General features: G+C 32.7%; 1 protein-coding gene across 13 annotated transcripts in view; it reads right to left on the bottom strand.

Moving 5' to 3' along the window:
* DGKB (diacylglycerol kinase beta) overlaps window positions 1–23,595 on the bottom strand; it is a 799,436-nt gene that overhangs the window by 463,363 nt on the left and 312,478 nt on the right. For 5 of the 13 annotated variants that reach the window (XM_055272542.2, XM_055272541.1, XM_055272546.1 and 2 more), the window contains 2 exons: window positions 13,324–13,359; window positions 4,404–4,520 (listed from right to left, as the gene is read on the bottom strand). In XM_055272542.2, coding sequence (XP_055128517.1) covers window positions 4,404–4,520; window positions 13,324–13,359 — 153 coding nt within the window. The remainder of the gene's footprint in view (window positions 1–4,403; window positions 4,521–13,323; window positions 13,360–23,595) is intronic. The other 8 variants (XM_055272544.1, XM_055272551.1, XM_055272550.2 and 5 more) reach the window with 2 other exon arrangements.

The raw sequence follows: 23,595 nt of genomic DNA, 5'->3' as shown, positions 1-23,595 counted from the left end.
ATACTGAATAGAATTCATCATGTAAAATCTTTTTTAATCACATAAAGGGGCAGTTAAAAACAGCACATTTAAAGAGCATGATTTTAGAGTTAGACTGGTTTTGGATCCCAGTTCAATCACTTCTCTCTGTATACACACTCTGTCCTTTAATGATCTCATCTATCTGATGGCTGCCATCAATGCCTTTCACTCCCAAATTCATGTCTGTCTTTTCTTCTAATTTCCAGGTTTACATATTGGTCTACCTACTTGATATTTTTATTTGGATACCTAAGATCAACAGAAATTTCCCTCTAAACATTCATACAGATGCTCCCCTATCTCAGTCAATGGCAATTTCATCATTTCAGTTACATGGTCCAGACTATTAATATCTTGGAGAAGTTCCTGATTCCTCGCTTTTCTCATAAACCCTGTAGTCAATTCATCAGCATATCTTTTGCTCATTCCTCAAAATATATGTAGAATCCCATCACATCTCTCTACCTCCACTGCTCCATCCTAATAAGCCTACATCCTATAACCCCTGAATAACTTCAACAGTAATGTACTGGACTCTTGGCTCCCTAACAATCTAATCTCTGTAAGAGTAAGCCTTTTAAGATATCATTCAATCATGTCACTCCTCTGCTTATCTCTCCCACCAATATCTTCTCATCACACTCAGATCAGAAGTCAGTCTTTATTGGAGCCTTCAAGCCTTTAAAAATTCTAGCCCCTGTTACTTCTCTGAATTACTTGCTACCACTTTCCATCTTGCCCACCCTACTCCAACTACAGTTCTTATTGACCCTAGGCATATACTTACCTTAGGGCTGTCCATTCCGCATATATCCAAATGACCAACTGCTTCATCTCTTTCAAGTCTTTACCCAAATATCACTTTATTAATGGGGCCTAAACTAGCCATTGTTCTTAAAATTATAGACAATTTAGACTCTTAGCCCGGATATTTCTTATCTTACTCAGCTCTATTTTTACATCATTTATTATCTACCATTTTATGTATATGGAGATACTCAGTTTAAAGTTTGCTATAATGCTCAAAACTATAGAGTAATAACTCTGGAATTACATAGAGAGTTAGAATGTCAATGAAGTGCTAATTATGAAACAGTCAACAGGGTTGAGAATTCTAAAATGAGCAAAGGACATACACACACATGTACACACACATACATCAAAGAAAGTGAATTAATTATATAGAGATAATTAATTTAATATACATATATACTATACAGTTACATTTAGTGCATGGGTGCATGGTTTATAGTCTTGGTGATTACAAGAATAAGATATTACAAATAAGGAAGATAAAATAAAGAGGCAGTTTTGTGAGGAAAGACACTGGTTCAGTTTTAGATATTTAAGCATAAGGGTCCTCCTTTCTTTCTTGTGCTACAAGTGTTCCAAACTAGATTCGTTACTTCTTAAGTGACCCTTTTATTTGGAAATGTTTCTCAAAGAATATTTAGGAACAAGGTAACTTCAACATAAATACAGTTTAAACAATTGTTCTGTTTTCTCCTTATTTCTTCACATGTGGGAGAGCCATCTGTAATTTTATATCTCTTGCATGTTAAGAAGTCGTAGTTTCAATTACATTTGATCATACGTATTAAGTGTAAACCTATGGTGTGAGTGATGACAAAGACAGAGTGCCTAACCACCTCTATTTGAAGTCCCCTAGGACTTGGGTTAATTAATGAGACTCATCCTAAGGTGATACATGATCTACTACTTCCTCTAATTAGAAATAATAATCCTGATCATTATGCTGGTTAGCTGGAAAGAAATAAGATGAATGTGCTTAACTATGATTAATAGTCTTCTTTATGCAGTGTAGATCTCTTCTGTCACTGAGTTATATGCAAACTGGGCTGCAACTCAATGCTTTTTAATGATATATATTTTTTAAAGCTCATGGAAAAAATTAATTTTATGGCAGATCTTTTTACCTTTCTTGATAATAAACAAACATTTTGGTATTTTAAAATTGATAAATACAACACAAAATTACTATTTTTTTCATTTTGCATATAACAGCTATCTAGAACTTTATTCTTTTATTTTTTTTCTCCAAAACTATGTGGCTATATATATGTATTCTATTTTGGTCCTTTCTGCTGAGGTACAACAGACTTTTGCACATGATTATATACCAACTTTTTTTAATTCAAAAAATTATTACTACACATATGGTATTTTTTTAACTGGTGTTTTGTTAGGGCTGATTTCTATACTTGTCCCACTCACAATTTTAGCTGACAGTTTTATATGTCAAAGAAAGTTATAAAAAGTTATTATCTGGTTAGAGAGATGAAACACATCCACAAAGAATGTTAATCATCTAAGATTTTTAATGTGACTAATTTAGTTGTAATAAGGTCGAATATTTCAGATTATTTTAAAATAGAAAATAAAATCAAACACATTACTATGTAGGTTTAAAGTCTTTAAAATACTGCATGTACTATTTAATTTTGGTTTTGATGTCTGGGCAAATTGAGGCACGATTATGAAAATCTTGGAAAACTGAGATTAGAGGAGTTAAAATTCTGTTGCATACATAAATTGTATCTCAAAGCCTGCAGCAATATAAAAGTACATAGAAGAACAAGATGTTCAGAAGTTTAGCAGTTACATACATGTTGAAAAATTTTAAGCAAAGAGACAGGGTGTCTTGGGAGTGAAACACATAAACTCTAGTCAGATGGTCTTCATTCAAACCTTGGTTTTACCACTGACTGTGTCCTTGGGGAAGTTATCTTACTTCTGAGCATCAACATGATTTTGAAAATGATAATAATAATAGTATTGATCTCATATGTTTATTGAGAGAATTAAACAAGCTAATATATATAAAATACCATCATAATGCTTAAGCTATCCTATTTAACAAATGATATATGCTTCCCATCTGTGATGAGAAGTATGTGCCTACTCATGTGAAATACAATTAGATTTCAGAATTAGGCTTCTCTTTCATTAATTTCACTCCAGGAACCCAGAGTAGCTGAAGATTTAAACTTATCAACATTAGCCATCCACGTATTGAATTAAAATGTTGATTTTTTTCAATAAAAATTTAATAGGATAATTTAATTAATGAATTTTTCGCTAATAAAATTGTGGATAGATTTTATATTTGACAGCTCCTATGAAATTTCTAAACATATGGATATGAGTTCCAAAATGTACATATTGATTTACTTTTTTATAATTAAATTTTCTGTTCTCTGATATATAATAATTTTATTATTCAGAATTCCCTCCTTTTATATTTGAGTTTAATAATTTATGAAAAATTTTCTATTCACAATGGATTTTTAGATAAAAAACAAACAGTAACTTAGTTATAAATATTTAATAAATTATCATTAAATTTTAATGACATATTCAAGATGATAAAGAAGCAAGCATTTAGGCATCTACTATGTGCCCTGAACTGTGTTTTCATATTGAAAAATACAAAAGACATAATCTATAGTATCAGAAATAAAATAGGAAATAAAAAAAGATGATAGAAAATCAAATATAATGAATGCAAGTGTGTGACATAATGTCTGTATGTTAAATTGTTGGTAAATATTCCCAGAGAATGTGAAACTTGAAGTATAGGCAGTTGGAACACAAAAACATAAGTAGAAAAACATACTTAAATCCACAATTTCATAAATTAAGCCAACTTTATTGACCATTTTTCTGTTGAAGTAAGAAATACAGGTAAAAAACAGAGGTAAGTAAATGTTATACATTCACCCCATACAATGTCTTAAAATGTTATTCTTGATGCCACAAACCATAAAGATAACTTACACGTTTTTATATAAAAGCATTAAAAAATGACTACCTGTGTTTATTTAACCTAGATATATCTTTGAGGTTTAAATTTTGACTTAAAATTTTGACTTAAAAATTTGAAAGCTAGAAATATATTATAATAAATTCTTTATTATTAAAAATTATTTATTTAGAAAAAATGCATTCAGAGTTCAGTTTCTTCTCTCCTAAAGAGTTTTTTGCTATCAAAGTGACTCTTCATATCATACCCATACTAAATATAAATATATAGAGATATAAAGCATACCTGTAAATAAATAACACATATGTATTTAATAAGTGTGTATATTTAGCAAAAATTTGCAAATCTTTCAAAAGATCTCTTGCCAATTTGAGTTTAAATGGAGATAAAATCATAAATGATTAATTTAACCAGAATGTTACTCTGTCAATCAACTGTAAGACTGACATCTTGATAAATTAATAAAGATCTTTCTGAAAGAGTCTACTAAGCTAATATGCAGATTAAACAAATGTGTTGATAGCTGAACATATGCCCCTTTAGAGCCTAGAAGTATCAAATATGAAACCTACTAAAATTTTGATTTAAAAAATCATACCTGCAGGCCTTGTCCATCTACAGTAACAGAGTTGGCTCTTTGCATTTTATTCTTGTCGATCACTTTGTTTGGCTGCTGGGGACCACTCTTTTCCTTTTTCACTGTTGATTGTCTTTCCTGTAAAAAAGAAAATTTTGATAAAAATAAAAATTAGGAAAATAACATAATAAAATGTTAAGTTGTTTTACTAATAGAAGAGTTTCATGGTTACAAACACAGGCTCAACTTTCTAATTTGAAGTTCCTAGTGAATAATATGAAAGCTGTTGTTTTCAACTGGCTCAATATATATGATAGCTTCATGATCGAACCACCATTTAGAGAAATAATGAGAAAGAATACCAAATTGTATTATCCCTATGTGCCCAATTATGACTCTTTATCAAAAGTTACTAAGGATTACTAAAGTTGATTATTTTCATATGCAATGATACAGATAAAGTGTATAGGATTACAATTTAAAGAATGTGGTATTGAGTACTAAGAAAAGCTTATAAATACATGCAATATTGAAAATTATTTATAATTGTATGATGGACTTTTAAGCTACTATTTATATCAAAAATAGCATATATCTTAAAACTGACATTCCATCCCAGGTAATTACTTTGTTCCTCATAGTAAAAAATTTCTTTTAGGAGTTGCCTGCTCCCTGTTTCTATTTCCTCTCTTTTCACTCTCTCTTAACACAACCCAATCAACCTGTATCACCATTACTCTACCAAACTATCTTTTATTAAAATCACCAATGACAGTCTCAGTTTCACATCTAATGGTCAGTCTTCATCTTCTCAAACCTTTCAGCAGCAGCTGACAGAACTGCTCTCTTCTTACTCTTTGAAAACTTGCCTCATGTGGCTTCCAAGACACTTCTTTCTCTGAGCTCTCTTCTTCCTTCACAACTTCGTCCTCATAGTCTCTTTCGCCCATTGCTTCTCCAGCTTCGCCACCTGTAAGACTCAGCCTCTTCCTTGGACCTCTCATCTTCTCTATCTACCCTCACTCCCTAGGTAACTTCATTCATCCCCACAGCTTTCAATTTCATTTTTATGAAGATTTCTAAATGTATAATTCTTGTTCTGATTTCTACCTGAGCCTTAATTTCCACATGCAGATACTGTTTCTATATGTCCACATGAGGGCCTAAAACACAAAATTGTAAAATGTCCAAGATTAGTTTTAAAATTTCCTGCCTACTCTGTCCCTTGAAAATAAATCTCAAACTGGATGACTACTCACCACCTGCCTCATTATATGGTTTAAACAGCCATTATCTTTTTTTGCTTGGATTATTGTAACTATCACCTAATGAATCATTCTACTTCCATTTTTGTCTCCCTACACTCAGTTCTCTACACAAAAGCCAAACTCATCCCTTTTTTTACCCTACTCCAGCTGCACTGGTCTCCTCATTGTTCCTTGATCATAACAATCATGCTTTAAATTCAGAGCTCTTGCAATCATTCTGCAGTCTGCTGGAAAACTTGCCACTGCACATTTGTTGGCCTTGGTCCTGACTTCAGGATGTGGTCAAATGTCAGAGAAGTTTCTCTAGTCCTTTCAGCCTCCTTTTAAAACATCAATTATCACAATCTAAAGTATTATTTATTTGATTTGTTTAATTGTCTGCATTCTTTCATCTTAATCAAAGTTCCATAAGTAAAAGAACTTTCTTTGTTTCACTGGTCTATATCAGATCCTAAATCAGTGACTAACAAAAGTCAGGATAAATGAATGAAGAAATAAATGAAAACTTTTTACAAAAAGTTTTCTAAGTTCTTGAAGCAACTGTTGAGAAGGATTCTTGGAGATTTTAGGCTTGATGTGAAAAATTGTCCTAATTGATTGGCAATGCACGCCATGGGTGCTTAAGTGCTTTAGTGCCACACATTTCCTATCACTTACTCAGCTATATATATTTCCTAGTTCCTATATTTGCTTGTTAGAGTACCATTTCAACTTCTGTAATTTAGAAGGATAGGTTTTTATTTGTGTAAATGTATGGGGTAACTGAGAAATGTTTTACATGTATATGACATGTAGTGATCAAGTAAGGGTATTTAGAGTGATCATCGCCCAAGTACAATACATTTTTTAAGTATAATCACCCTTCTCTGCTATCAAGCACTGAATTTATTCCTAGAAAGACATTTTTAAATAGCTTTGAAAGTAAAGCTGTTTTTAGATATATTAGGGCTAGATGGATCAGAAATCGTCTCTGACTAAAACAAATGCTAATCCGCATAGTCCATTTACCTTGCAATTCCATGGTGCAAAAACACTGAATATATTTTGTGTGTGGCTGAAAATGGATGCCATAATAGGATTCCTGAAATTCAAGTTGTTTGGAAAATGATGTGCTTTCATATAAGCATAATTTCTGGCAAAAATATTGATTTTTAAAAGAAAGTTCCTTCTTTTTAAGTTTGCAAATTATAATTTTATTCATAGATAGTTAAATGGCATAATGTATATAGGAGTGAATTATTAGATGAGGTTTGAAATCAGAACGCCTGAGTTGAATCTCATCCCTACTACTTAAGTATTATGTAAGCTAGAGGGTTTATGCTTTGGCAAAATGGAGAGAGTGATACCTATTTCTCAGAGTTGTGTAAGGTTTAATAGAAAACGTATAGTCTGTAATATTGTCACTACATTAAAGTATGTATTCAATATAAAAGTTACCATGAATGATGTAAAATAGTTGTGGTTGCCTTTTTGGGTACTCATCAACATTGTTTTTATATTTCCAAATGTGTGTGTGTATGAAAAAAAATTCAGTGGATACATCAGGAACATATTTAAAATTTAAAAGTTCAACGCTTATATTTGAAAATGCATAGCTTGTGTTAGCTGTTGAAAAACTTAATGCTGTTGGTGAGTGTGGAAATAATTTACTCCAGCATTCTTGCATGCACATATATAAAACATGGCATCAATATTTTGTAAAAATCTGCAATGTGAAAGATATACCTTAATACAGTTATTCTTCCTAATTATCCAACAATTGTTGTTTGGCATTTGATTTATAAAATGCTTACACTTGAAGAATTAAATAAAATTCAATTTGATTAGTTACAATGGAACTGGGAATTTGCACCAGATTAAATATTCATGTTTTAATGGAAATTTAAGACATGCAAGTATAAGTTTTTAAAGAGCTACGAAACCATCTATTAATATTACTTTACTCTTGGCCACACGTATAGCTAGGGAAATTTTTGTGTTCTAAGAACCTCCAACTGGCAGAGATAGTAGTTGATTAAATGGCATCATGTCCCTCCAAGTAGTCACCCCCCTAAGTAAGCTGGGCAGGAGACTAAACGATTGCACCCCCTAAGTAAGCTGGGCAGGAGACTAAATAATACAAACGGGCTGCATGTGGTGGCTCACACCTGTAATCCCAGCATTTTGGGAGGCTGAAGCAGGCAGATCGCTTGAGCCCAGGAGTTCAAGACCAGCCTGGGCAACATGGTGAGACCCTGTCGCTACTAAAAATGCAAAAATATAGTCGGGCATGGTGGTGGACACCTGTGGTCGCAGTTACTCTGGAAGCTGAAGTGGGAGGATCACTTGAGTCTGGGGATGGAGGCTGCAGTGAGCCAAGATTGTACCGCTGAACTCCATCCTGAGTGACAGAGTGAGACTCTATCTCTAAAAATAAATAAATATATAAATAAAAACAAATTTTAAAACCCTAAATTGAGTTTTCAACTCATGAGATTTCATTTATGAAATCCAGAATTATGAGAAAGAGGTATATAACAAGTTAATTTTTAAATCCTCAGTGTATCCATCTGTCTGTGTATTTTATTATAGTATCTAGCTAATACTAAAATGGTAAGCGTTCATTTAAACACAAACACACAGACACACGCATCAAGAAAACCAAGTGATTTCTTTGGGGAAAAATGCAAATGTGTGGAATTTGTGGAATTAATCCAGTCTAAAATCTTAAAAACAGGAGAGCCTCATCACTATTTAATTTTTCTTCTATTTCCATTGAGAAAATTGTCTCTCCTTTTTATATGAGAGACAGGAAGGGGGAGGCAATTGTATCCTTGAAAAATTTCCTGTCCACCGGGTTTCACTAGCTTTTTTGGGGAGGTAAATTGACCCTGACTGGCAGACCTCTATTATGATATTTATGAGAGTTAATTACCAATGTTGAAGTTACTGAAAAGTTTCAGAAAGTGCTCACCAATCTTAGGTTGCACAATCATTCAGGATAAAATTGCTCTCTGATAATAGGGGACAGTGTTTGCCACTTAACCTTCAGTTTCTTTCTTTAAGTTTTGGGGCTCTAAATCACAAAATAAATTACACTGTTGTAATTAAGGCAAATTTCCTTCTGCCAGATAAATCATCCTAGATATACAAAGAGTTGGAAAATTGTTGCTTTAATCAATAGAAATTATTCAAACACTGAAAAGAGCTATTCTAACTAACAAAAAAAGTCATGAAAGAAAATAGAACATATAACTACAAAATATAAAATACAGTTATTGATATTTGAGCATTTTCAAATATCAACCATTTGTGTTTGCTATGTAGACATTTTAAACATAGAATTCAGTGTTTTGTGATCCGTAGACTCCACAAGTAGCACAACAGATCTTAACTGGGGAATATATTGTATTAGAATTCCAAAAGAATAATCATCATAATAAACAGAGAAGAAAAGCCAAAAAGACCATTCACAGAAAATAGAAAGATGAAATAAATAAAATAAAAAGACCTCACTTTAAATATGTGCTCTAAAAAAAAAATCTTTGTCTACATCATGCTGATTCTCAGAGGTAGAGTATTTGTACACTGGTGAAAACTGCTTTCACAAAAGGGTTGTTTACCACAATACTTAAGCCTGCTGTTATCGATCGCTGGCAAACTGCAAGCAGCAAGTGATGATTACCTCAAGAACAGGGTTTTCTTCTTTTTGTCCAATCTCAGCATGAGAAACTGGCAGCAGCAAAGCACCTCCACTGGTACAAAGCCACAAAGGCGAGTGCTTTCCTGCCAACAGCATCCATCACTTGAATCGTAGAACTTACTTTCCCGGCTACTACTGCACAACTTGCCTGAATGGAGATTTAGTCCTTTCTGCCACTGGAGCTAGGCCACATGAATTTTCCAGAAACCCTAGAGTTTTTAACCCAAGGTATCACATAGATTCACAGCAGTTAAGATCGCTCTGATGCAGAAATCTTATCATATTCAGCGGGGCTTACGAAGGTTCGGTCTGAGACACCAACTTACTAACAAACTGCAAAGCTGCACCTGTAATCAATATGGACTTAATGTGGGATTTGAACATTTTAGTGGCTGAAGGAAACAAATTCATTTCAAAAATGATGAAGGCTCTAAATCTATTAGTAATCTTTGGAAATTGCAGGAAAACTATTTGCTGACTAGAAAAAACAGTTTTGATTTTTTTTAATTATAAAGTTTTAAACATAAATATAATAAACGATATAAGGTCTAAAGATTTTTATTTCTTTTAAACTTAGTTAAGTAAGTACTTTTAAAAAAAGCAAAAACAACTTTTTGTAAAGGCAAAAGTATGAGTTTAAAAGCCAAATTGCAGCTTTGTCTTTTATTTCTGTGTAAGCTTGGGCAAGTTATTTGCCATTGCTATGTTACCATTTATTTTAACTATAAATTGGAAAGTTTATGTTAGAAAAAAGTAAGAAAATTTAGATAAAAGTACTGACATAAAACAGCCACTCAGTAAATGGCAATGATTTTAAAGTATAGATAAAAATTTTCATATATTTTATTATTAAGTTAATCACAGGTATACTGTTTGGTCATAGCAGTAAAAGGTAAGTGTTGTAAAGAAGTATGATTTATTTAACATACCGTACTTTATTTGTCCACTAAGTCACCATAGCTGAGAATAATTGCTGTGGTGATCTGGGTGGTATCTTTTTTGGACACGGGGGGCAACAAAGCAGAAAAAATGACAACTGGCCTTAAAGTACCTGGGGGTGTTAGTCACTTCCTACACTTGAAGGTACACTTGGTGACTTGATCCATAAGTCCCGGTTTTCACACATTACACATGAAGTTCATATTTTCTCCTAGGATAATTTTATTCTGGGTATAAACCACTTGCAAGATTTCTGTTAAGGAAATTCTTATTGGAGGGAATGAAATTTAGGAATAAGAGGGTCTATGCCAAAATAATTCAATTTTGGCTATGTGCTAGTACATGGCAGCACCATTATAAAATAATGTGTGTATGTCTGTGTGTGTGTGTGTGTGTGTAGTATACATACACATATATGTATGTGTATACTTTATATACAAAAGCAGACTTTGGGCTGGGCGCGGTGGCTCACACCTGTAATCTCAGCACTTTGGGAGGCTGACGTGGGCAGATCATGAGGTCAGGAGTTCGAGACCAGCCTGGCCAACATGGTGAAACCTCGTCTCTACTAAAAATACAAAAAATTAGCCGGGCGTGGTGGCATGTGCCTATGATCCCAGCTACTCCGGCGGCTGAGGCAGGAGAATTGCTTGAACCCAGGAGGCAGAGGCTGCAGTGAGCTGAGATCGTGCCACTGTACTCCAGCCTGGGAGACAGAGTGAGACTCTGTCTCAAAAAAAACAAAACAAAACAAAAAAAAACAGACTTTGTAACCAACCTCAACATTCCTCACTCTCCAATCCCTTTGTAAACCATACTGACTGTCTGTCCACAGTAAACTGAAAGTAAGTACCAGGAGGCAGCTCTCTTATGCTCACACTCATTGTCTCTTTCTACCACCTAAGCTAAATGCTCAACATAGTGACTTATTAGCCCTCAATCTGTTTATGCCAGTTCTAAGTAAAACTCACCTTGTAATTGTAACGGTGTAATTTAATTATTACTCAGATCATTGAATTTTGAATACAAAATGAAAGAGTCGTCTTTATGAAAAATAACCTGTAAGCTTTAGAAAGACAAAATAACACAAGTTGTGTGTGTGTGTGTGTGTGTGTGTGCCTATGTGGTGTGTGTGTGTGGTGTGTATGAGGAGTGGTCAAATTAAGTTTAGAGAGAACAACTGTGCAAGCTCTGGGTATTAATAATAGAAATAGTGAGTATTTTTACACTCAGATTTCTTCACAGATGTTGTTGAGTTTTTGTTATACTTTAAAAGAATTGAAACCATTATAAGTGATAAGCTTGTGATATATGCAAGAAAGGCAAGATACCATTTCCAATTAGAAGATCTGTCCTCATAGAAAAGCCCTTAATCTTCAAAAGTATAGCCAATGAATATAAATGTATATATTTTAAGTTAAACATTTAATGTATGTATATATCTTTCTATATGTTCTCCCACATACACTTTAACCACATTTTCCGTTAACCAAGGAGCAACTGTTCCTGATGGTAGAACATAAGGTTTCTTGTCTTTCTGTGTGTATATATGTGTATTCACACACTCAGCCATGCATATATCCATGCATGGGCTTAAGGAAATTTTTGGAACAACAAAGTTGAAAAATCTTATATAATGACTTTGAGGGATACTGGGAAGTTTTACTTAATGTAAACCAATATATAGTGCCAGAAAAAAATAAGTATAGGAAGACTTTTAAAAACTTCATATCAAAATAAAGACTTTTTTCCTAAAAATTAAAAAAATATATAAAAACAAAAATTCAGATCTATTTACTCAATCTATATGACACAAATTATATAACTGAATACACAGGGATGCTTTGGAGATTAACAGATCTAAAGAGAAAACTTTAGATCTCAAATGCAATGCCTATATTCGCTTGATTGGGCTGGTAATAGGGGCAGAAACAAACTCAAGAACCTGAGGATGCAAAATTAATTCTCTCACACTTAAATAATCCAATGAAATAATAAACTGTCCTAATACTTTTGTCACTTGAGTGTATATTTTAGCATCTCTATTTTATAATAATAATTTTGATAATAATGTCATCAACTCACTTAAAGAATATAAAATCAGTTTAACATTTTCTTAGATTAGAAACATTAAGTGTATCTCCAAGTATTTTTGAGTATGTCTCTGGTTAAAAATGAGAACTTTTTTTTTAATTTAACGAAGGGGTCTACACTGATTAAAAAGTCATTTTTGGTGGGGAGAAAAGAGCAGTTATTAAACTTTTTTGCAAACATGTTATCCTCTAAATAAATTCATAATCTTATGTAGCATTCATATAAGTAATACTTTCCAAAATAAGCAGATTTTAATTATAATTTTAAGGAAAACAATACCATTTGGGCATTTCCTATAGAGATAATAACAATTGAATTGGATATTGTCACAGAACATTGTGGAGGCTTTGCATCATCAATGCAAAGGTAAAGCAAAAATGTTACTGAAAATAATTGTTGTGGCAACGCTTACATTTATTTTCAAAACAAAAGCCATTTATTCTGACTATATTTTATTCTGATGTTTTTCTATACAATGGCATGGGCTAGGTGATTAATGTTGCATTCATTTGAAAGTGATGGGCACTTCAAAGTAAGCAAGAGTCTCTCAACATACTGCCATTGAAACTTATATTTTGATGGCTCAAAGAATAAATTGTTTTGGATTTCCAGCAATGTATCTACATTTTAATGTGAAAAAATGGGAATGGCACTATATTTTTCTATGCTAGTAAAAACTCTTTGTAAAGTTATCTTTATTTTTCTCTGTGAAGTCTAGGTCACATAACTTCTTGTTTTCTTAATGCTTATAACAAATATAGATAGAAAATTCTTCAAGTCTATCCCATCATTGAAAATATGAAAACCACCACTTCCAATTAGCAGAATATGAAAAAAATAAAATATAAAATGCTGGTATTTGAATGTCACTGAGCCAGCACAAAATGTTCTTTACAGCAATACAAGATGTATAATGACCTATAATTGTAAGTGTGAAAACCTGTTTTTGCTTACGCACCTCAGGAACTGAAACTCCTGAAGTGGGCAGAGTCTGCTGAAAAAGAGAAGTTCATATGAAAGCTGAAAAAGAGTCAAACTCAAAACAAATCAATGAAGTTTCTCATATCATTACATGCCTGTGAAATAAATGAGTAAATTAAAAATACATTTCCTTGGTATAATTTTACTGCTTCCTTGAATTAAATAATTAAATATCTTTTCATTGAATAAGAAATTATCTAACACAGAGTGGGTTAGGTTGTGAAATTATTTATCCAAAACACAACTTCATCTACCCAAAGCATGCTGATCAACATCTTTGGCCAGCTTTAGCTCCAAGTTCCATTCTCTTTAATAAATAATTTCCACTGTTTTTTTAACTTGCCCCTTTACCCATCCCAATTTTCATTTTGAAGTCCAACTCTCATTCTTTCCTAAAAATATTGTGTCTTTTGAACATAGACATAGCTTATGATGTTCATTTTGTTTTGTGATACTCTGGAAATAAGAAAAAATATTCCATTAATACCAGTAAAACAATAAAAACTATAATTAAATAAGTAGCAAGAATTTTACTTGAGAGTAATTTTTTTAAGATGGGGTTAAATACATTGACATTAGTCTTCACAACTGTATTTTCCATTATCTACCACTACTACCCACTTTGTAGTTCATATTGGAAAGCCTTTTTTTTTTTTTTTTTGACAAGAAATGATAAAAAGTCACTGAATTCCAAAAGCCTGCATTCTGTGGAAATGAGAACATAAAATACAAATTTGGATAATTAGTTGACAAATCACACACACAATACCAGATAAAGTTTCCCCATGCTGCAATGGGAGAAGAAAACTTGGATGGGATGCCAGGAGTTCTTAGATATTTGTGTGTCCCTGAAAAGAAGGAGGTAGTCAGAATATTCCCTTTTCCTCCCTAGATACGAGCTATCTGAGGGAGGGTCTGGGCAGTGCTAGATCACCAAGATGGGTATGAAAAATCTGAGAGTCCAGATATTATTATATCCCTTACCCAGGAGAACTTTAGAAAGGCAGCAAGAACAACAACAACAAAAAAATAGCTGAATCCGAGATAGGTAAAACCTGACACCCTCACAGCTTTGCAGAATAGAGATGGACTAAAAGCATTCAGTGCACTCAAAAGTGACACAAGGAGAAGAGGTCTAGCACAGCCCCACAGAAAATTAAGGTGTTCAGGAATACAGCTCTATTTGGAAGATATTTCCATAATACAAGTAGAAAGTACTGTAGCTGCAGATTTCTAGTCAAAAGAAGCCACGAAGTGGAAGAGTATGAGCTCTGGCCAACTATCCATTCCACAGGAGAATCTAATGGAATTAATTATTGTTGTTTTGAAGATGAATTGACAGTAGGTTTGGTAGAGCCTTTACCAAAAACTTTCTGATTTCAGTAACATTCTTGACTTCTGAGTCCAAATCAGTCTACATAACACCAGGGACAATGAATATTTGTGCTAGTTTCTCTCTGGGTCAGTTCCAAGATATTTGCCAATCTTATTATCATTCTTTCTTAGCTTCAGGTTGAAGCTTAAGGTCTGAATAAACATTGCAAGACATGGATATAGTCCTTCCATATATATCATAATATATACAAGTTTGTTCTTCTTCAAATTCAGATCAGGAATGTAATCCTACGGATCCTTATCCTATTCTGTGCCATGGACCCAGGAAACTCTCAGAGACTCTCAAGCAACCAAAATAAGAGACTTCAAGCAGCCTCCAGAGCATGAGTCAGAGATGCCTTTTACCTTAGAAGAGTGTATGCTTACTATGCACACATTTGCAGAGAGCAGGCACCGGAAAGCCAAGTGAAAAGATTATGGCTGTCTAAATGGTTCAGAATAACAACCAAATGCAATTCAAGAGCTTCAAACAGATCCTAGTCCACTGCCACTTTTACCATGCCCAAAAAGTAAATAAATAAAAGCAACAGAAGACACTTTTGGGATAACTGTAGACATTTGAATATGAACAAGATAATGACTGATATTATGGAATCATTGTTAATTTTCTTAGGTGAGAGTATAATAATGTCACTAGGTAGAAAATTGTCCTTAGTCTTAGAAGGTGCTTGATGAAATATTTAGGGATGTGGTGTTATACTATGTGCAGCTTACTTTCAAAAGCTTCAGCTTCATATATATACACATACATATGTATTTATATATAAAGAAGCATATATAAAGAAATTATGGCAACATAATAGAAATTATGCCAACATACGGCAATTATTGAATATATGTGGGAAATATATTGGATTTTTGTATTGTTAGTGAATACTTTCTAATAAAATTTGAGAGAAAAAAGTTCTTTCTACCTCTTCATTATATCCTTTAATGCCTAAAAGTGTGTAAAAATGTTTCTACAATGAAATAAAAATATGTACATTATCTCAGTGAAAACTATGAAGTTGCTAGAAGGTTGGGAGAAAAGTCATGGGAGTGGGTGGGAGAGAAATAAGGAGCACTATTTTCATGGAAACAGAGTTCTCATTTAAGATGAGTAAATAGAGGTAAGTTTCTAGGCTGCTGGGAAAGAAGAACAGAGAGCGAGGGGGAACTGTTAAAGATAAATGAAAAACAAGGGTTTTTTGAAAAAGCAATATTTCAGTTTGAGCAGAAGCCCTTACTGACAGGCATTGCACTTTTCCAAATGTGTTCCTTTTGGGTCTCAAATGCAGAAACCCACAGGGGCCAAAAGATTATACAAATAGGTAAAACAGGTCCGACGTTGCAAAGGGAAAGACTATGCCATGTTGAATAATAATCTTCCCATTTGAAGTTATCCAGAAAAAGAAAAAGAAAAGACACTGTGATATGAAACTGAAACCTAGCTACCACTTTGCAATTAATTGGTAATTTATGGATAACATACTTAAATTCTTCCTCTTTCTCAGAGCAGCAGGGATATGAGATATCTACTGATGGAGAGCAAGTGAGGTTGGCAGAGAGGTGGTACAATGAAAAAGGTAATGAAACAGAGGTTTGTCACTTCTTTTCTGAAAATAAAAAAGCAGTTTGCTAAGGATGAGTAGCAGGATCAACTAACACTGATGACCCAGCTGGAGCTAGAAGTTTTAAATGTGTAAGAGAAAGCCACCAGCCCTAAGAATTTTCTTGTGCAATACTCAGCCTTCTGAGAGCAACACTAGAAATTTACTCCAAGAATGAGAGTGACAAAACCAACATATATCTAACCTCATTTACAATCAAAATGTGTAAAGAGTTATATATTAAATGTACATGCCCATCAGTAGTTTATTCCTGTTACAATTAGCAAAACACGGTACTTAGATCTAAAAGAAAAGTAGAAACTTATTAGAAAATAAATTTAGCTATCATGTTACTTCTTTTTTCTCTCCTGTACTTAATTTTTAAATATCAAAGATGAGCAGAGAAAATGTTTTAGTTTTTTTGAAAATTATTATGAGTGCATGATTCTAAATGTAATATATTTTTAATCAGAATTAATACAGAAACTGTATATTTTTATTTAATCCAATGTGAGGTGTGACTACAGAGGAATGTGATTGATTTTATTTAATCAGTATCTTTTTAATATTAAATAGAATACACAGTACAGATAATTAGTTTAAAAGATGCATTTGCCTTCAGGGCACTTATTAAGTTCAATTTAATATCAAAGAATTTTTTAAAATTCTATCACTCTTAAGTATTAGGATATCTCTTGGCTTCATATTTTCTAATGTGTAATCATTTTAAATTGACAATTTAATCCAAATTGTCATAGGACAAAGAAAAATCTTTGGTGGAGATTATTGGAGGTTTGACTTAGTTAAGATATAATGAGAGCACAGTACTCACATTAAAGGGTCATTAGTTATTTCACGCTAAAGGAAAATTTTAAAAATGATACCTTATACCTACATAAGAACATTTATATTTTTGTATATATATATTACATTTATATATTTTTCATGTTTGCTATCTTGCCTCATTTAATACTCCCACTAAAACAAGATACTTTATCTTTCAGGTTGGGAAGCTGAAAATCAGAGAGCTTAGATGCCTAACCCAGGAAAATTAAGTTAGTGACAGAATATTGCTTCCCTAACCCAGGTTATATTTATTCAAATAACAGTAGTTGCAAGAAGAGATTTTTTTTAATTACTATTTTTAGCCTTGCCTTCATCTTTTAAGTGGTTTGGAAATAAAATTATTTTAAAATATTGATGAGGAATGAAAAATATTTAGAAACCACTATATCTACAAAGTGATACACACACACACACACATACAGACACACACACACACACACACACACACTTGTTTTGCCTGAAAAACTGGCTTGAATAATGTAAATTAATTTAACACAATAACTTCCAGCATAGTAGTTAAAGTGTTCCAAACAAAACTATTTTAAATAGCTTTTTTTCCTTCATATACAATTGGAGATCTCTGGCATCAAAAAAGAAGTAAGAGACAGAGAAAAAAGCTAGAGTAAGGTAAAGAAAAATTGTCTTCATAAAATGACACTTTGTCTTAGCTGGACAGGTAAAGTTCTCTCAAACAAGATAATAAAACGTATTATCTCTAGGATATAAAAATTACATATACTTTTGGCTTCCATGAATTTTATTTTTATATTTCAGTTTCATAAAATTTGTTTAAACTTTATAATTCTTGAGGTCCTTAATTGTGTACACTCACACATATGAATACAATGCAAGTTTTAAAAAGGACGTGAGATAAAAATGATTTTAATACTATTGTTGTCTTTATTAAAACCTTTAGTAAGAGATTATTTCAGTCATAATACAAGCAAGACACTGAAAAGAAACATAAATTATTTTTCTTTTCCACATAAACTCTGATATGTCTAATTAAGATGTAACTATAAAAATAAAACATTTTAAAAGCTACACATATTGTAATCTTATCCAGGGTCCCTTGACTGCTTCTCACCTGAATCAAATTTTAAAGTTTGTATTAACAGAAATGTAATGGTAAAATATATTTTTAACTGTGGTTATTTTACTACCCTTCAAATATAATTACTCACAAAATATTCCATTCTTACTTAGTAAATATGATTGTTTATGTCTATTTGTAGAGTTTTGTCTGGAGGCTATTGACAAGAAGGGAGCTTAGGCTCTATCCATCCTCTCTCCCTCAATATGTATCTATGTGTGTGTCTGGAAAGGAAATGCAATCGAAATTTCAGGAAAGGGTACCTAGTGCAATGGATGTTTAAAAACTTAAAAGACACCAAATGTTTTCAATAAAATGTAAAGAAGTTATCTTTACACAGCTATCCAAATCATCTCAAGCACGGATTTCAAATTTAAAAGCAATCAGCAAGAACAACTAAAACAAATTTTAGCATTTTTGGCTTTCCTACTTGATTAGCTAGCAAAAGACGCCATTAGAAATGAGTAACACCCTCTACTTAGCTAGGTCTCATAAAATCTTTAGAAGTAAATATTGTTAAAGAGGTGTTCTTCAATTTAAGTCGTGACCCACCGTAAGAATATTTGAATATTTACACACTTGTAAAATAATTTTACAATGACTACTCATTCTTTTGACCTCACTCTCTGGTATATTCTACTCTTTTTACTCTTCACGTCTATTTTTCTCTAGTCTCTCTAATCTATTGTTTTTCCTTCCATTCCTTTTCCGAGAGTCTGGTCTAGGTTCCTTAAATTTATTTCAAGCATTATTAATTGTTGGGGACTGCAGCACGAACATAAAAACAGCTTTAAAATATGGGGTATTGAGTAAAGCAACTATTGCTTCTGCCACTTGCAAATTGAGTGGTTTTAGGTAATTTTCTTAATCTCCCTAAACTTCACATTCCTCAAATGTTCACTGGGCATCATGATTATACCTACCTGCAGGATTAAAAGGATAATGTCTGACACATTTAAGTTCTCAATAAATGGTTAACTGTTTTATTAACATTAGAACCAAAATGATTCCCTTAGTTTTCACTGCCTGCTTAAGAACTCAGCAAGAAATGATGGGTTATACTTTCTTCATCTGAACATTTTTTTTGTTGCTAATGAGTGGATGGGAACGAACAGAATTTTTAAAAATAAAAACATCTATTTGGGGGCTATTAGAGACAGAAGAAATGATGGAGGAGGGTAGAGAACAGATCAAAGATAGAAAGCAATAGAGAAAAATGGAGACAGAGGAAGCTCTTAGAAGAAAGAAAGAGAACTCATGGACACAGGAAGGGGAACATCACACTCCGGGGACTGTTGTGGGGTGGGGGGAGGGGGGAGGGACAGCATTAGGAGATACACCTAATGCTAAATGACGAGTTAATGGGTACAGGAAATCAACATGGCACATGGATACATATGTAACAAACCTGCACATTGTGCACATGTACCCTAAAACCCTAAAGTATAATAAAAAAGAAAAAAAAAAAAAAGAACAAAATTATCTCTGTTGTTTTCCTCAGTTATAGAAACTGTTCTTTCCAAAGACTGAACAAAGAAAACAATGAAATTGAGGAGGAGAAAGATGGGAGCTGATATTTAGAGCAACCATCTTCAAAACACATTTCAAAATGAAACATGCGCATCCTATTGACTATTTTTTCAGATTATTCTTCAGAACTCTTAATTTACATATAATTCATTAATAGATACCTATTTATGAGTGTGTATATGTATATGTGATTGTGTTTGTATATGTTTGGGACAGGGATCTGAGGGAAGTTGGTACTTTGAAAAAAATCACCCCCTTCAAAGAACTCAGTATAATAGACTGATACATACAAATTTTATGTTCATAAAATTAATCTATAATATTTCCTGTTATGCCTATTTTATCTCCCTATAAAAACATTAGCCAGTTCTAGAAATATATCATTGTACAGTTAGCGTATTGCTGCTTTCCAGAATACAAAAATAGCACTATAGGTAATGAAAGTATATTGATAATAATATTTAGAATTAAAGCCTAGGTCTCCTTTTCACCATCCTTGGAAAAGATCTTGAATTAAAAAACAAAGAGGTTATAATGGAACTTGCTCTTGTCTTTTGCTCCTTTAAATATCCATTGATCTCATGCCAAAGTATTTTCTAACCAGGTTAAAGTCCAATTCTGTACTCACGTTAGGCTAAGATTCAATTGAGTTAAAATTTTACACTGACTGCCAGTCAACCTTATCATGAACTTTCATTATGTGCATGTAATTAATTGGGTCCAACGAACAATATCAGTTCTGAGTTATAGACTCTTTTCCCCGACCATATAATTAGAATATAATTACCCACAGGATATCAGAATGATGCAGAACCTTTCCTCTAAATGCGCCCTCATTAGGAAACAAGTCTCAATGTACATTTATTCAATCAGTGTGAATTAATTAAAATGTTACTGAAATAAAAAAGGGTAGCAATAAAGAGTATCTGACATCTATTAAGAGACTATCACTTGAGATCTGTATGCACAGTTTATATTTAAGTCCTTTTAGCTGAAATAGAAACTTTGCTATGTAATGTTATATACATCCAGTGTACTAGGAAATCTGAGTACATAAATCGGTGTGTGTCATCATTTTTGAAAAGAGTACAAGATATGATAACTATAGAATCTTTAAGAATTGGGTAGGAATCTAAGAGCCTCATTATTCCATAAATATGTCATCATCAGATATAATCTACCTGGCGGGCAAAAATCATTTTAACTCAAACTACCTAAGCAATTATTGGTTTAACCCACAACCTTATATTACAAATCTGAAAATATTTGTCCCAAAATGGCTTAGGAGACAACAATTGGAAAAGCCTGGATTTGTTAAAACACTAATTATTTTTGTCTTTATAAAATAACCTGAATTCCTTAAGCTAGCTCAAGTTATTACAGTAGCATATTTTCTTTAAGCAGCACATTCAAATACAGCTAAGAATATCTTCTTTTTAAAATAATAAACAATACATCATACCACACATTCTGATTATATAAAACATGTTTTAAAATAGTGAATGCACAAAGAAGCTGAGGGACACATTATACGAGCTATTCATCTTTATTTCTCCAGGCGTATAGTTATATTCAATCAAACTGTGTTAAATAAATAAGTAACCCTTGTACAAAGGAATACTCAGCATTAGTCAGAAACAATGCCATGAACTGTTAACATAGAAATTTCAGAGCTGCATGTAATAAAGTAAGATATATACATTTTCAAGCTTTCAGTGTTATTATATATTCCTCAGAAATTTTTAGATCCAGAAAAAGGTTTTACAAAACATACTTCTGGTAATAAAAATTCGGCATTCACTTTTATAAGTAGACATACACCACTTCGTAATGGAAATTCTGCATGAGTATTAAGATAAACTAGGCTATCTACAAATTTATACTTTTTATATGCTCTTTAGGAGCAAACTCCAACCAGTTTTAAATTATTAGTCTTTTTTTACAAGAATGTTTAACTCTATAAGATTATATATTTGTGTGTGTGTATATATATGTGTGTGTTTACATGTATATACTTGTGATTACAACATTCAAAAATATGTTTTATACACATATATACACATATATACATATATATGTATGCATGCTGTAATCACATTCTGGTATAATATTCTATTCAGACACTAAACTCATCTTGGTGGAGATCAAAAGTAAGAGAAATAATGGCTCCACTCTGCTAAGCAAATGAAGATTGTCTCACAAAGGTTTGCTTTATTGTTAACTTAAAAATTTTTTTTGGAATTTCAGTAATAAATACATGTAGCTATAGTTGCCTGCTGAAAATATTCTATTGGAGTAACACTCACTAAAATGCCACATTAACTAAGAGTAATTACTACCAAAAAGCCACAATTTCTAAACAAGAGATGTGAATGTTTTTGAAGTTCCATTTTATAATAAACATCAATTTTCATTTTCTGAACACAAAGAATGAATATTTATTATATTTTACATGGAAAACTATATGGCTTAAATTATATTTAAAAATCAGATTTTTAAACACAATTTAATATCCAGAGAAAAACATCTCAATTCTCCTCAGAATTCTGAAAATGTTCCCTTTATATTGTCTACCTGTTGTAACTCCTCATTTTACATGTGAGGCATTTTACAGTACCATCTATTGGATATTTTATATAACTACAACACATAACAATCACAAGCTTTTCGAAATTTAGTAGTAACTATAAGAATGCAAGAGCCATTCCGGAAACTAAATACAATGCTAATTTGGTATCCACTAACATTTCCTCATCAGCACACACTTTAAACTCAATTTTATTAGCTTGTAACAAAATGATTTAATTATGAGTTATCAATGATTTTTTAAAACTAAGCCTCCTTGTTATGTATTTGTTTTAATTTTTACTTGATATATATGTTACTGTCTGATATATTTTTTCTTGACTCAGGGAAAAGAGTGATAAATGATGGGAATTTTCAAAAGCTGACTGAATGTTATTCATTCACTTAACAAATATTTGTTAAGCATCTAGTCTATGACCAAATCAAATTAGCACTAGACATAAAGAGATACACCCTCTTGCTGGGAGTGATAAGAATAAATGGGGGTGCTAGTCAGTGAGCATAAGGGACAGTTTCACAAGAAATGTTTCAAGTTCAATTCCTGCTATGTTGACTTTTAAGCTACTGTGGGATATATCTGAGAGGAGAATTAAAACATGAAGTGAGGGCCGGGTGCAGTGGCTCATGCCTGTAATCCTGGCACTTCGGGAGGCCAAGGTGGGCGGATCATCTGAGGTCAGGAGTTTGAGACCAGCCTGGCCAACATGGAGAAACCCATCTCTACTAAAAAAATACAAAAATTATCCCGGCGTGGTGGCGTGCTCCTGTAGTCATGGCTACTTAGGAGGTTGACCCAGGAGAATCACTTGAACTGGGGAGGTGGAGATTGCAGTGAGCTGAGATCATGCCACTGCACTGCAGCCTGGGCAACAAGAGTGAAACTCCGTCTCAGAAATAAATAAATAAATTTATTTATTACGTTAAAAAAAAAACATGAAGTGAGCATTTCGATCTAGATGTATGTGGGGAGAATGGGCACATACAGACACATTCAAACATGGTAGCTGTAGCCTTGGAATTGGATAATATAATTTAGAAAGTGTGGGTGTAGTAAGATGAGAATTGAACAAAAAATGGAAGTTTTATACATATTAAAGAATGAAAGGAAGACTAGGGATTTAGCAATATTGACTAAGTGTGGCTTAAAAGGTAAAAGAAAACCTAGTGGAAATGCACTGGATGAGTGTTAGAGGCTATCAAAGGTAAGCAT

Source organism: Symphalangus syndactylus, chromosome 3 (genome assembly GCF_028878055.3).
Source record: "Symphalangus syndactylus isolate Jambi chromosome 3, NHGRI_mSymSyn1-v2.1_pri, whole genome shotgun sequence".
NCBI lineage: Eukaryota > Metazoa > Chordata > Mammalia > Primates > Hylobatidae > Symphalangus > Symphalangus syndactylus.
This window is presented reverse-complemented; position numbering and strand designations above follow the sequence as displayed.